The following is a 14,884-nucleotide window of genomic DNA, read 5'->3' as shown; positions in this document are numbered from 1 at the left end:
ATTTTGCTTAGTCAAGTAGTAAAGAATCAGCCTCACTGAAGAAGCTGATATGTATAACTCTAACAGTTACACTTACATTAGTTTTATCTGAGTCTTAGGTAAAGGTCAGATAGTGGCTAAAAGACTCAGTTTCTCTAATGCTTGTGCCAGACATTTTGAAAATATCCTAAAGCTTATACCCATCACTTGACTGAAAAGTCATTTATAATCTGCCCTTTCCTTCCTGAGTCTTTCCCTTCTACATACTTGATGTTACCATGCACCATTGATGACCCAAACATCTATTGAATGTATATAATCAGAATTATATTTCAGAAACGGGTGAATTAGTGGTCCTTGTTTTGTGTAATTTTACCTCCTCTAACAGGATATCTAATGACCTCAGAATCAGAAACTTGGGGCACCCGACGTATTTAAGTCCATATATAGCAGATTAAAAAAAAAAGAGTCTTTTGGACTCAATGATTTTTTTAAAGGAGCTAGAACAAATTTACATGAGCAACAATTCAAAACATGCTTTATAATTACCGATGTAAGCAGATAAAGAGTGTTGACAGGACATAAAATCAAAGACAGAAATCTCTAAGTAACCGACTACTTTTAACCTTCCCTAGCTTAGCCTAACTCTAATCCCTCAAGGCTAATTTAGTCCAGATAGAATCTTGCTTCGAAGCCTCCATAAACAACAGCTAAAAGTCTTCCCACGAACATTAGGCAGGCTTATTTTTCACATGGAAAAAGTTTCTGTCGTATCACTGCTTGGTTTTGTTTTTCACTGATTCCTCTCTTTGTCCCATCCGAATAGGACATTTTAGGGAAGTAGTCCCATTGTCTAGACATGTTTAGCATTTCCCATGTCATCTTTAAGCTTTTTTCATAAACATAAGCATTGAATTCTTTACTTGTCATACTTAATCTTACATTGCCATTGTTGTATGCAGAAAACAACTGAGGCCTTGGAAATGGTGTGTGTGTGTGTGTGTGTGTGTGTGTGTGTGTGTGTGTGTGTATGTGTCAAATTCATTTCTGTTCCTACTCCAGCATGTTCAGAGTGATTTTTCCAGTGACCATTACTGTATAAACTATGTTCAACATAGCATTCAATGTCATTGCTGAACTAAATGAAAATTAAATTAAATACAGATATTCTTTCATGGAAAGAAAACACTAAGACAGACTATGGAAGCCTAGATTTGTCTTCATTAGAAGCTAATAATCAGATTAACAGGTTTCAGGTTCTTTATTCCTTCTACCAAATCTGTCTCCATATCCTTGTCATTTTCTGTGAACTTTTTCTTTGTATATGTTTATCTCAATAAGACCCAGAAGAAAATACATGGTCTTAATACAAAATAAATACTGGAGAGGCCAGGGGAGTGGCCTAGTGGTAGCATGTTTGCCTAGTATGCATGAAATCCTGGGTTTGATTCCCCAGGACCATATACACAGAAAAAGCTGTAAGCGGCACTGCAGCTCAAGTGGCAGAGTGCTAGTCTTGAACAAAAAGTATCCAAGGACAGTGCCCAGGCCCTGAGTTCAAGCCCCAGGACTGGCAAGAAAAACAAACAAACTGGAATTTAAGATTCAGAATAGTAAATCCCTCCTCCATCTTGGTAGTCAGATGGCTTTCTGAAATTTACTAAACACTTAACAGATATTTGGCACATGAGTGAATACGAAAGAGAGAAAGAAATCAAGCCACAAATCCTTCCTACCCATCATAATGCTTTCCTTGTGTACAGTCATGTTCTGTACCTCCCACTTGAGACAGTCAGGGCCTCCCTTCACAATCAGGTCCCCAGTCACTAGAATGGTGTCTGCTCTTTCCCTATGCCACACTCTAGGTACAAAATAGTCTGAAAACCTGGGGTTGCTTGCTTCATTATCACCACCAACATGAACATTGGATTGACTATCAGTCTATCTTTCTTCATGGATAGATCTATAGAACAATCACAGAAGGTTATGAGTAATATTAAGTCAAAGCAAGTGAAGGAAAATAAAATGTATAGTAAATAAAGTGAACATTCCTTTATGTTTGCAGACTTGTGTAGTGTTCTGGATTTCCTGAGCATAGGAAAGAATGAAAGTGTGAATTAATAAAAAGCAATCAGATCAAAACTGTAATTATTAAGTACATCCTAAACCAGGTAAGTCTGGTTCTGGGTTATTAACCTGAGTCTGTTCACTTTGGGTTTCCTTCCTTAGTCTGTGAATTTCTGGTACGTGCTGGTGATGAATGATGAGCGCACAGAGAGGCGGTATCTGCCGTTTTTCCTTCTGAGTTGGGGACTGCCATCTTTCGTGGTGATTCTCCTCATCGTTATTTTGAGAGGACTCTATCATCAAAACATGCCCCAGATCTACGGCCTTGTTCATGCTGACCTGTAAGTACCTTGAGGCAGCGCAGCGCCTTCTAAGCACTTTTGTACCACAACAGCTTTACTGGATGGTGGACAGTAGCCTGAGACTTAGGACCTCAGGTCTTTGAGAAGATCTTTGATCTCTTGGCTCATTGTCTGGAGCTTTCCTTCCTCCTATCACCCCCTGGAAACGAGAATTTATTGCTCTGAAATAGCTTTGACAAATGCAAATATTTTCAAGTGAGTTGGAGTATTTAGCTGTTCATATATTTTGTATCTAAGCCTGATTTAATTTGTTAGATGGAGGTAGACAATCATGTCTAGAAAAAGCAAAGCTGTATGAAATTTTTGGTAAAGAATCCATAAAAAAGTAATGAGGTTGCCATACTATCTAAGGAGTATGTTTCCTAGAAGAGGCATCATAAACAGTAAGCTGTCTAAAGATGGCTTCTGAATGAATGAAGTGACTGAAAGTCCATGGCAATGAGAAATATTTCTCCACATGTTTCCATTTAAGTATTGGAGCAATAGACAATCTAGCACTTCTTTAAATGCACTCCATACATGCCTGGCTTAATCCAGGATCTGAACATTATTCAGATTTATATTGATGCCACAGGAAGGAGAAACAAAAACAAATTCTGTTAGCAAAAACAGTTAACTAGATCTCTTGGTCTAATGAAAATAAGAGAACATACCAAGTCCTAAATAGGAAAGAGTAGTCTATTTCCAATCTTATGAGAACAGTGCATTTTATATGTTTCACAAGTTATTATGAAGGTAAAAATTAAATAGATGTGAAGCATTTTTAAAAGGTAAAATGTTATAGAAGCAGAAATCATTCACTAGGATCAATGCATCTGAATAATTATATACTTAATCACTTACACATAAATTCTTCTTGTTGATCCATACTATTGTGTATCACACAGGTGCCATTGCAAACAAATAATCTATGCCACATCCAGACAAAGGAGACTGGTTGCATGACTTACACACACACACACACACACACACACACACACACACACACACACACACACACTCATACTGATAGGATAGAGTCTTACTGAGATTTAAGTGGTTCCTTTTTCTCTCATGGTAAATATTTTCCAGTACTGTGACATGTTTGACCATGTTAAGTTCTGAAAGCCTCTTCTAGAACAGGATGATAGTGTCTTATCTGAGTTATGTCTTTCAAGCTATCCGCTGGTGGTTCATGAAGATAGAGAAGGGAAGAATTATTGTTAGAAGTCAGCCACAGGGGAAAAAAAACTTAAAAGCCTCAAGTCTATTTCTTAACCAATAGCTTGAGGTAGTGAGGTAGTGGGATACAGCTGTCACCCTACCTATATACAGAGCATAAATATATAGATCTAGATACAGGCAAGTACAGGTACAAAAATCAGACCCTATCCAAAGCAATCACTGATGCAGGAAAGGGCTGCAGATAGAGCTCAGTAAAGGGGCACCGGCATAGCAGATGTAAATCCTGGAGTTCAAATCCCAGTGCTGCAAATATACAAATAGTTAAATTGGCATTAATATAAATCTCGGGCTGCTAGAACTTCAGAAAATTTTCACAAGATTGTTTGTTGAAGTAATTTTGAGAAAAGTCCCAGTGACATGGTCAGTCCTATCTTAGAGGATTTATGGCTGTGCAAAATATTTAATAGCTCATTATTTAAGTAATGGATATTGTATAGTCATCATCAACTTCCTTTAAGAGATTGTTCTTAGACACATAAATTGCTTAATAAATTGTTTAATCTTGTTGTTCAATGAAAATACCAAATTGTGAATATGCTTAGGTAAAATATGCAGATTTTATTTTCCTAATTTCATTTTCATGTATTATTTTCTTTATTTAAATATAAATGTGACTTACTTTTTAGTATTTTTATTACTTCCCAAGCAATGCTTTATTTGCTCTTTCTATTGTAATGTATTTATTCTACATTATTTAAAACATAACAGATCATTACTATTGTTCTTTCATACCATAAATATCATTGAGAATTATACTAATTTTGCCTCTCAACTTATTATCTTTGTATTTTCATATGAAGCTATATTTTTCATTTCTGCAATACTAGTTTTCAATACAGAATTCTGGTGACAAATTTTGATCAGGTAGAAATGCCTTTAACTTCTTGACTTCTGAAACGTTGAATTCTACTTGACAGTATATCTTTTTGTTCAGAATACTACTCCTAGCTAGATGCTAGGGGCTCACACCTGTAATGCAAGCTACTTGGGAGGCTGAGCTGTGACAATTAAAATTCAAAGTCAGCCTAGGCAGGAAAGTCTTATTTAAAATTAACTACCAAAAAGCTGAAAATGGATCTGTAGCTCCATTGGTAGAGTGCTAGCCTTGAAGAGAAAAGCTCAGAAATAGTTCCCAGTCTGTGAGTTCCAGTGCATGTGAGTGCTTTTACACACACACACACACACACACACACACACACACACACGCACGCACACACACACACACACACACACACCACACTACTCTTGTATTCTAGCCTTTATTGTTTCCCTTAAGAAGTTAGCCATCATTTTTATCTTCCTTTCTTTGAAAATAGCACCTCTTTCTTCCTACCCTACCTTTTATCCCTGGCTACTTTGAAGATATTTTCAGTTTCACAGTCTATATGAAATGATCTTCTGTGTGTTTGCCTCTGTGGAGATTTTCACAACTTCATGAAGTGGTGGTTTAATGGTTCTCATTTGTTTTAGAAAAAAAATGATATTCTACCTAAGTATTATAACATCCTTTTCCCCTTATATAATTCTAACTAAATGACTAATTTCACCAGTTTATAAATGTTGGGTGTGTTTTTCCATAATTTCTATTTTTTCTACATAAAATGTAGTTTTTTCTATTTAAACAAGCAGAAAGTAGAGATTTTCCAGTGTAGTGGTCTTTTTCAGCTTTGTCCATTGTCCTATGAAGACTATTTAACTTTTAACTTCAAATACCACATTTAAAACTTTAGTCTTTCAGTTTTTTATCGCTTCTATAGGGAGAAAAAGCTAATATCCTCTCATTTCTTTACTGAAACCATAGTTTCTCCTCTTATCTCTGGGGTGTTATTTTCAAATTCTTCTATGAATATCCAAAGCAGTGGACAGGAACAAACCTTATGTATGCTATTTACATTCCTGTGATGGCATTTAACTTACAAAGTAGGCACAACTGCAGATTAACAATAGCTTACTGCAGATCTTAGCAACCTTAACATAGAAATTTCTTCTTTACTAATTTCAAGTGTTACCTTTCCAATGAAAAGAAATATTTTGGAGCTTCTTTTTGGAGTATCCAATGAGCCAACAGCACTATTCCTGTATCTGGGGATAATTACTAAGTGAAATAAGGGTTACTTGAACATAAGCACAGGGGAACAATGAGAGTTAGATAATTACTTTAAAGGTGGGTGGCATAGACAGGTATATCCTGGAGAAAAGTTGATTCAGATCCCAGGTGGAACCATATGATACAAGATTTCTTCATGCTACTTGGAATGAATTAGTCATTTAGTTCTGCAACATTCTGTTTAATATTGTCATATCATAGCTGACCACAAGTAACATAACTCATGAGTAAAGAGAGATGAATGATTGGGTTAGGTATGATTGTGGAATGTGTATGTTGTATCTGTACAGTTTTCCTTGAATGAAGTTCAGTAGCTTCCTACTCTTCACTTGGGATTTGAGAATAAAGATGGAGTCCAAAACTAACGCAGCCATATTCTAACTGTATGATTCTGAGCAATTACTGCCCCTCAACGAACCTGAAATTCCTCACCTGTGGAATACACATAATTGAACCTTTGCCATGGGACTGTGATTTTTGATTGCGATGAAAAATGTAGAGCAAATGCATGTGGATTGCCTGGGACAGAGGAGTGAAGAAGTGAGAGCCACATGCATAGGTCTGTGAGATTGTATTGTACATAAGAAAGTAATTACATGTAATTAATCAGACAGGCCCAGTTAAACATGATTAACCCTGTAAAGACCTGGGATTACTGTTTTATTTCTTCCAGTTAGTTTGAAATAGTTGCTACATTATTTTTTAGCATGGATCTTCTTCGTCTTGATCACAAACAATATGCTCTTACCACTTCTGAAACTAGGAAGATTCTGTCATCTTAAGTTGGAATTTGTTGCTTGGGTTTTTTTTTCCAGTCCTGGGCTTGAGCTCAGGGCCTGAGCACTGACCTTGGGCTTTCTCAAGGGTAGAGCTCTATCACTTGAGCCTCAACACCACTTCTGGCTTTTTCTATATATGTGGTACCGAGGAATTGAACCCAGGTCTTCATGCATGCTAGGCAAGCATTCTACCACTAGACCAAACTCCCAGCCCCTGTTTGGGGATTTTATTTTGGATCATAAATGAGGGGAACAAAAAGTTTTTCTAAACCATGCAAACTTTGATTTTTGCTTAGTTTAGACTGCTATCCTGGAATTCCATAGACTTAGCATCTATAAACATTTGCTACTTTACATAGAAGAAAAATTGGGACTTCCAAAGTACTACACTGTGATTAATTTTCTATTTAATATACAGTTTTCTATGTCAGTATATAAATCACATTTTATATTATGTTGCCCGTATATTCTTTGTCAACTGTCTACTGGGAGATATTAAACTATTTCCAATTTTCATTTTATACTATTGCTATGTTGCTTTATTATTGCTATGAAATACCAGAGGACAGCTTACCTTCTCAATGACAGAGGTTTATTTATTACACAATTCTGGAGCTTTCAAGACTTGGCACTAATGTCCATTCAGCTGTGTTGAGGGGGGCTCATGTCTGTGATACATCATTGCAAGAATTCTATGTGTAAGAAAGAGATTGATTACAACTCAAAACAGAAAACCAGGAATTGGGTATCCTGGCATATGCCTGTAATTCTGGTCACTCAAGAACTAGGGCAAGAGACTCACTTGATCTTAAGTATTCAAGACTGATCTGGGCAAGATCCAATCTCAAAAATAGAAAAACAGGATGCCATAGGCAGAGTTCATGCCATAAACCCTCATTGGGCTTGTCTTCAGTTGACCTAAGGACCTGTCTATCTGAAAGTCACACTACCTGCCAATCCCTGCCACCCTGAAAAACAAACCCTCAATGTGTGAACCTCTGTCAGGTAGGTGAATTCTTGCATGTCTATGTAGATATTTTTTATAGGATAAAATTTTATTGTCAAACTGTCCCCTAAAAAGTTACCTGGTATTTTGTATATACACTTATTTGTTTATTTGAAATAGGGAAGGAAATGGGGAAAATACAGTGACTTGGAGGGGCTGGGGGAGAAAAAGGGGGACAAAAACATGAGAAGGGGTATCAAGGTCGGAGGAGTAACTTACCTACTACCTGACGAATGTAACTGTAATCCCTCTATACATTATCCCGACAATAAAATACAATAAAATGCACTATTTACACTTAAAGTGTAAGTTATAGAAGAGCCCATTTATTTGCTGACTGTGATATTTTAAGTTTTATCTTACAGTGTCATAAAATTGCATTCTTTTATTAGGTATATTTTGTTAACTTCTTTTAACAAGTACCAGATACTAAATATACCTCCTCATTTATTCACATGCAACCCTATGAACTTCAATATCTTTGCATAGATTTATTTAGCACTTTTTGTTATTCTTGAAATGCTAATTCATTTCTCTGCATTTTTTTTTTACTATTTGTTCATATTCCAATTATTTGAAGCATTCAGTGATGTAAAAAGACTTTGAATGCTTTTCTTTTCTTTTCTTTCCTTTTTTGGAGTCAAGGCTAAATTAAGTCTTTTGATTTTTGTCTTTTTGTATTGTTATTCTCTATTACCACAGCTTTCTCTTATCCATTTTAAGGAAATTTACATTTTAATACATACAATGAGATTTTGTGTGATATCAAAGTATTTTAGACAAGTATTTAAAATACGTTGGATGGTAGCTAAATTTTTCAAATGTAATAATAAAATTAACATGTGGAGAACATTTAAAGTCATTTAGTCAGGCTCAAAGCGGAGAAACTGAGATACCTCAAGAATCTTGAACTGACTTCCTCTCCATTTTTTAACTAGAGGCAGAATCAGGAGGACTAATGGCTACATTTTAATTCAGAGTGTTAACAACATAGGTATTTGAAATAGAAATTGGAACAGAGCATTAGAAATAGATAATTGTGAAACTGCAGGAGGCATAGAGGCATAGTTGTAATAACAAAGATGTTTGTAATTTGCATTTATCGCAATTATTAGGATCAAAATGAAGATTTGGGTGGCTTTTACTTTTCAAGAGCACCACAAAGTATTTTGCAGTCTCTCACAGACTATTATTTGGAAAATTGAAATCTTCCATGCAAGCAGAAATCTTCAGTATACATTATTCAGGAAGCAAATGGCTTATTTATGTAGGAAGTTTGGTTGTAAACACTTCCAATCAAAAAAGGAATGCCCACAAACAGTTTGTAAACAAGGCATTTACTACAGTTTTAAATCATGTGAAGCTGGGTGTAGTGGCCCATGTCTGTAATCCTAGCTACTCAGGAGGCTGAGATCTGAGGATCGAGGTTCAAAGCTAACCCAGCCCTAAGGTCCACTTAAAGTCCATGAGACTCTTATTTCCAATTAATCATCAGAAATCAGAAGTAGTGCTGGGGCTCAAGGAATAGAGCAGTATCCTTGAGCTGAAGAGCTCAGGGACTGTGCCAGAATTCAAGCCCCATGACTGACAAAAAAAAAAAAAAAAAAAAAAAAAAAAAAAACTGTGGAGCCAAGTGCTTCGGGTCAGGTCTGTAATCCCAGCAGTTCAGAAGACTGAAATTTGAGAATCATAGATCAGGAAAGTGTGGGGAACTCATCTCACCAAGATGCCAAAATGTATCTGAAGTGGAGCTGTGGCCCAAGTGGTAGAGCAGATGTCTTGTGCAAAAGAAGCTGAGGAACAGAGCACTCAAATCTTGATTTCCTGCCCTTAGGACAGAGACCAAAAAAAAAAAAAGAAATTAATTAAAATAATTTTAAAAAGGTCAATATGATATTTCTTTTAAAAAATGTGATTTTATTCCTTTCTCACAAAATTTACCAACAGTTGTTTTTACAAAAACATGAGAAGGAGTAGCAATGATTGTTAAGAAATGTACCTTCTATCTGGAGAATATAATGTGACCCTTAATTACAATAAAAATTTTAAAAACTAATATATATAACTCATTTTTATCTTCACTAAAACATAAGCACTTTTATTCACTAAACTATTTGCTTATGTCTCAATACATATATTTTTGCTCTGCAAGAGAAAATTACAGTTACACAGTTGTATTCCACTTACTTCTTCTATCCTTTGACTTTTCTGTGTCAATAAGTTTACCTCAACATTTTAAATACATTCATAGAATCCATATCTTGGTTAAGTTAGTCAAATGTGTTTATAGTCTTCATACTTAAATTCTCCCTATCCCCTAATTTAGTATTTACAAAGGGTATACCAATATAACAAAAAGAATGCCACAGACATTGTAATCTAATTTTTCCCTTAATTTTCTTAAAGATAAAGTGTTCCAGTATGGAGTGAGATGATTTGTAATTAGTTTAATAACATATTCAAACCCAAATAATTTTTCGTTTGAAAGTTACAAAACAGTGAGGTGTTAGAAGGAAATATTCGTGATGGTTATGAAGGTGTCACATTGCTTCATATAGCCTTGGGGATCTCACGTGGCTTTCTTCACATGACAACCCATAGGGAAAGAAGGCCTAACAGCCAAATGCATGAGCCAATCATTGAATGAACTTGCACTCTAAAAGTGTTCTCAATGTTTTGGTAATTTGATTCCATACTTAGAGTTTATAAATTTTAACATCTATCTTGAAAGTGTGTTTAAATTAATTACATCCAACCCTACAGTAATGGTGGATGTCTACGTTTATTCTAAACTTCATAGATTATCTATTCTGGTTAACAAAATGAGTGAATGTTCAAGAAGGTATTTGGTTCACCAGATTGCTTCAGAATTCTTGTTGTTCCATTGGAAATGTGGCTGAATGATAGAGTGCTTGCTTAAAATTCATGAGTTAGGGAGGAAAAGAGAAAAAAATGGAAGAGGTGATGAAAATGGAAGAATAGGAGGAAGAGAAGAGGAAAAGGAGGGTGAGAAGAAAGAGTGAAGAAAGAGAACGGAAGGGAAATAGACACAAGTTTTTTTGCCTGTTTTTTTTTTTCTCTCATCAAAGCAAGACTCATGTATTGGGAAAATACAATGGGTTGATACAGGATGCAGGAGCCCATCAGCATAGAGGTGGGCAGGGCAGGGGGAGGTAGGTGCTGTTCGAGAGGGCAGCAGGGCCAATCCCAGAGGTAGAGGTAGCCTTACTTTACATCACAAATCACAGCCAAGCCTTCCAACCAGGTGACAGGCAGGTTGGATCCCAAGACCAGGAAATGAACCCATTTTCCTGATGTGACGTGCCCCACATCTCCTCCTTTTTGTTTTATTAAGCAGGTATTTGCCTTCCTCGAGAAGTGTGCCTGCCTTAGGTTGTACCCCTCTGGGGTATTACCGTCATTGACTACCACTCTAGCTCTTCAGACAATTTACCTGTAGGGTTGGCAGACCCAAACACATTTGAAATAGGGGAGATGGTCTTCTGTACACGTGCACATCCTGGGAAGGGCCAGGGCCAACCTCATAGGGTTCCCAGTCTGCCATCTCATAGCACAGCATATTGGTGCCAGACCACCATTAGCTGAACAGCTTTAACCTGATCCTAATCTCTAAGAAACTGAAGGAGCTTATTGATTATACAAGGTCTGAATGTAAATACAAAACCCACTGTAACCAAGGAGCCCGCCCACAAAGGGGAGAAGGTAAGGGAGCCAACCATTTAGTCCAGTCCATAGATAGTTTGCATTGTTCATTTTAGTGGCAGTTGAGAACCTTCTGTAGCCTTTTTAAGCAGAGCAAGGCCTCGACGATTTTGGAGGACTACTGTAGTCAGGAAATCAAGCTGATATTGTAGGTAGTGTCTTTGTGGGTGGCATGAATAATTATGTCCAGGATGAGGAGAAGGAAGGTGACTGAGGAATCCAATCACAGCTAAGCAGGGCATTCGCTATGGTCTTCTCATTCCTGTGAACGAGAGGGAGAAAGTGTACCTCAAGAGGGGGTGCTCTTGGATAATTATTTTTTAGTTTGCTGACAATATTTTAAATCTCTAGCTGGTACCCAACTTGGGTTTGGTTCTCCCACCGGGAAGACACATCCAAATCCTCTCCCCACACTAATGAGGGGATCAGGGCCTCTCCATGATCCAGTAAGAGGATCTCTCCAACGGACTTCAACCTTTAAATAAGGTGTCTGATTAGACCAATGTCTCTGAAAGGCAGTCAGAGGAAAAATTTAAAATATTTAGTGTAAGCATGGCTGTCTTCAATTGATCATGGGTGTTGCCCCCCTTTTTGTTTTATTAATATTAAGTGTTTATAGGGACCAGGGGGAATCTTTGATGCATCCCTCTCCAATTTAAGTGAGTCAGTTCACGTGGCAGGAATCTGACTTGAATCATTAGGGGACAAGTTTAAGAAATACTAATCATATCACCCACTTTACTATCAGATTTTCAGTGTCAGTCTGCAAGGAAGAAGGGCAAAGATGGTCCACTCAGTCCATCTGACCAGCCTTTGTGCCAGCTTATCTTATTACCTCTGGAGGCCTTTGCTTTAAACCTAGGTGTCTCATAACCCACTGGCTCGGCTCATCCAAGATTCCGCCTCTGACAAGCATTCTTTTCATGTCCCACGTTGGGCGCCAGAATGTCGGGGTCCTTCTTGCCTCCAAGGAGACTCGTCCAAAGCAAGACTCCTTTTGCCTGTTTTTTGATGCTAGAGTTTAAACTAAATGATGATTGATAACTAAAATTTTCTTCCTTTTACTGGAAAGTGCAGCCCCAAATACTTGTATAAGGAAGAATTTTAGTGAAGATTTTCTAATATATCAAAGCTTTTTAAAACAGCAGTTCTAATTTGATTGCAGTTACTGCAATCCATAGCTGTGTAAAGCCTGCTTATGTTGCCATCTTCAACTTGATTATCACCAGTCATTCCTCTAGTTGCTCAAGTTAGATAATGTAGAGTAATCGTTGGCATCACTTTTTTACCCACTTTCGATGTGCTCTTAGTCACTGGGCTATTGATCCTTTTGATAACGTTTAAAACCTGTTCTGTCCTGTCCATTCCTATCTTACAGCCTGAACCCAAGTGCTCATGATCTCAAGTGTGATCTGTAGCAATGAAATTTCAAAATCAGTTCTCTGATAATTTGCCCTCAACTTGAATCCTAATCTTGTATGTCTCTGAAGATCATTCTAAAATCCCTATCTGTTTAAGTCTTCAAAGTTTTGAAAATACAAGGAAAAAAATCCTTCCAGACTCTTATACACAATAAATCATGGCCTTAATTTTTTTTGTCTTCAACCTCAAACATACCAAGTCTGAAATCTCTATTTTTCAATCTAAGGTACTTCTTCCCAGATATTTAATTTTATTTAAGTATTTTTCATTTTTAAGAAGTAGTCTGGCTGTTAAATATGTTTTATAAAATAGTCTATACTATACTAAGTCTATAATTTTAGGACCTATTCCATTTGCAAGTGAATATTTATATAGGATCCACATTTCTAGGGTTCTGAATTGTCATTGGAGGACCAACCTTAATACAAAATACACAAAGAATTATGAATCTAAAATTTAAAATAAAAACTGTATCTATGAAGAGAAAAATCATAACACACCTTACCTTTAAAAAACCCAATAAATAGTTGGGCACAGTGGCTTATGCCTGTAATCCTAGCTACTCAGGAGGCTGAGATCTGAGGATCATGGTTCAAAGCCAGCCCCAGAACTGAAGACCTCGAGACCCCTATTTCCAATTAACCACTAGAAAATGGGAAGTAGCCTATGGCTCAAGAAGTAGAGCACTAGCCTTGACCTGAAGAGCTCAGGGACAATGCCCAGGCCCAGAGTTCAAGCCCCAAGACCGGAAGAAAATAGAGAAAAGCACCTCAATAACCTTATCATTAACTCTCAGATGTGCATCTACATATTTTCACAAAACTTTGAGTTTTGTCTTTTTTCCATCTTATTTTTTATTATTGAGATAAAGTATAGAGGGGTTACAGTTACATTTGCCAGATAGTAGGTACATTACTTTTCTTTTTTTAATTTAAGTGCCCCATTTAATTTTTTATTGTAATTAATATAAGGGTTACATTATATTCACCAGATAGAAGGTGCATTACTTCACAGACATTGATAGCTCTCCTCAGGTGTTTGTCCCCATTTCCCTCCCCTCATCTTATTTTCCCCACTTCCCTATCCTATTTCAAATAAACAAATAAGCATATATACAATATACCAGATAACAAGGTAAAATACTGTAACAATATGAGAATAACCAAGGGACAACAAAAAAGATGAGAAATAACATAGTACATTAAGCACAACATTCATTTATTATATGGCTCTTGTTTCCATATTCTGGAGACCTTTCATTTATAGGTACATTACTTTTCACATGTTGATACCCCTTTCTTATGCTTTTGTCCCCACTTACCTCCCCCATAATTTTTATTTTGTTGTTGTTGTTGTTGTTGTTTTGACCAGTCCTGGGGCTTGAACTCAGGGTCTGGGCACTGTCCCTGAAACTCTTTGTGCTCAAGGCTAGCACTCTACCACTTGAGTCACAATGCCACGTCTAGCTTTTTTTGAGTAGTATATTGGAATGAGTATCATGGATTTCCTGTCTGTGCTGGCTTTCAACTGCCCTTTGTGATCCTCAGGTCTCAGCCTCTCGAGTAGCTAGGACTAGGATTCCACGTATGAGCCGCCAGTGCCAGGCTCTACCTCTTTGCTCTTTTATCAACTTTTCCTGTGATATCAATTGTAAACATGTTTTATAGAGAAGGTTCAAACACCAATTGAAATTTATTTCTATGTAGGTTCTTACCATTGTGTAGTTTTGCCATAAAATTTGTACAGCAAGGACAAAATTTTCAGAACTTCTCCTCTCAGGTGACTTTTCACTGATAAGTATAGAAAGAATGTGTGACTTTATACATTAGATATCTTTCAAACAGAAGAGAAATAAGAGTCTGACACTTAGCAGTGATTTCTGAAGATCAGCTAAATTTGTTTCTCTTCCTTGTTCTCTTGTGATGAAAAGCAGTTTGACATTTTCACATTACTATATAACCTATGACCTTGCATGTCCTTGTCTTGGATGCCTTTAGAGTTAATACGCTGGGTGATGACTATAAAGACTTCACTATAAATGGAAGTATCACAAGCCACATGACTATACCCCATACTCTCACAAAAGGTATCGTTTTTTTGTACTTCCCTTTGGCCACATCACGAGTTATGTCACTCCAGATTCGAGCACCACTCATTACAAGAAATGTGACAGAGGTAGGATAGAATAGAAAAGACTTTGACCTTGACTGGTTAC

The 14,884-nt window shown here is 36.8% G+C and overlaps 1 protein-coding gene across 1 annotated transcript in view; it reads left to right on the top strand.

Annotated features, from left to right (window-relative positions):
- Nucleotides 1-14,884, top strand: part of Adgrv1 (adhesion G protein-coupled receptor V1) — a 440,726-nt gene that overhangs the window by 298,027 nt on the left and 127,815 nt on the right. Inside the window, exon 85 of the mRNA XM_090331049.1 lies at nt 2,209-2,387. Within this exon, the coding sequence (XP_090187175.1) occupies nt 2,209-2,387 (179 nt within the window). The remainder of the gene's footprint in view (nt 1-2,208; nt 2,388-14,884) is intronic.

The sequence above is a fragment of the Megascapheus bottae genome, chromosome 4 (genome assembly GCF_031878675.1).
Source record: "Megascapheus bottae isolate mThoBot1 chromosome 4, mThoBot2.hap1, whole genome shotgun sequence".
Taxonomy (NCBI): Eukaryota; Metazoa; Chordata; class Mammalia; order Rodentia; family Geomyidae; genus Megascapheus; species Megascapheus bottae.
This window is presented reverse-complemented; position numbering and strand designations above follow the sequence as displayed.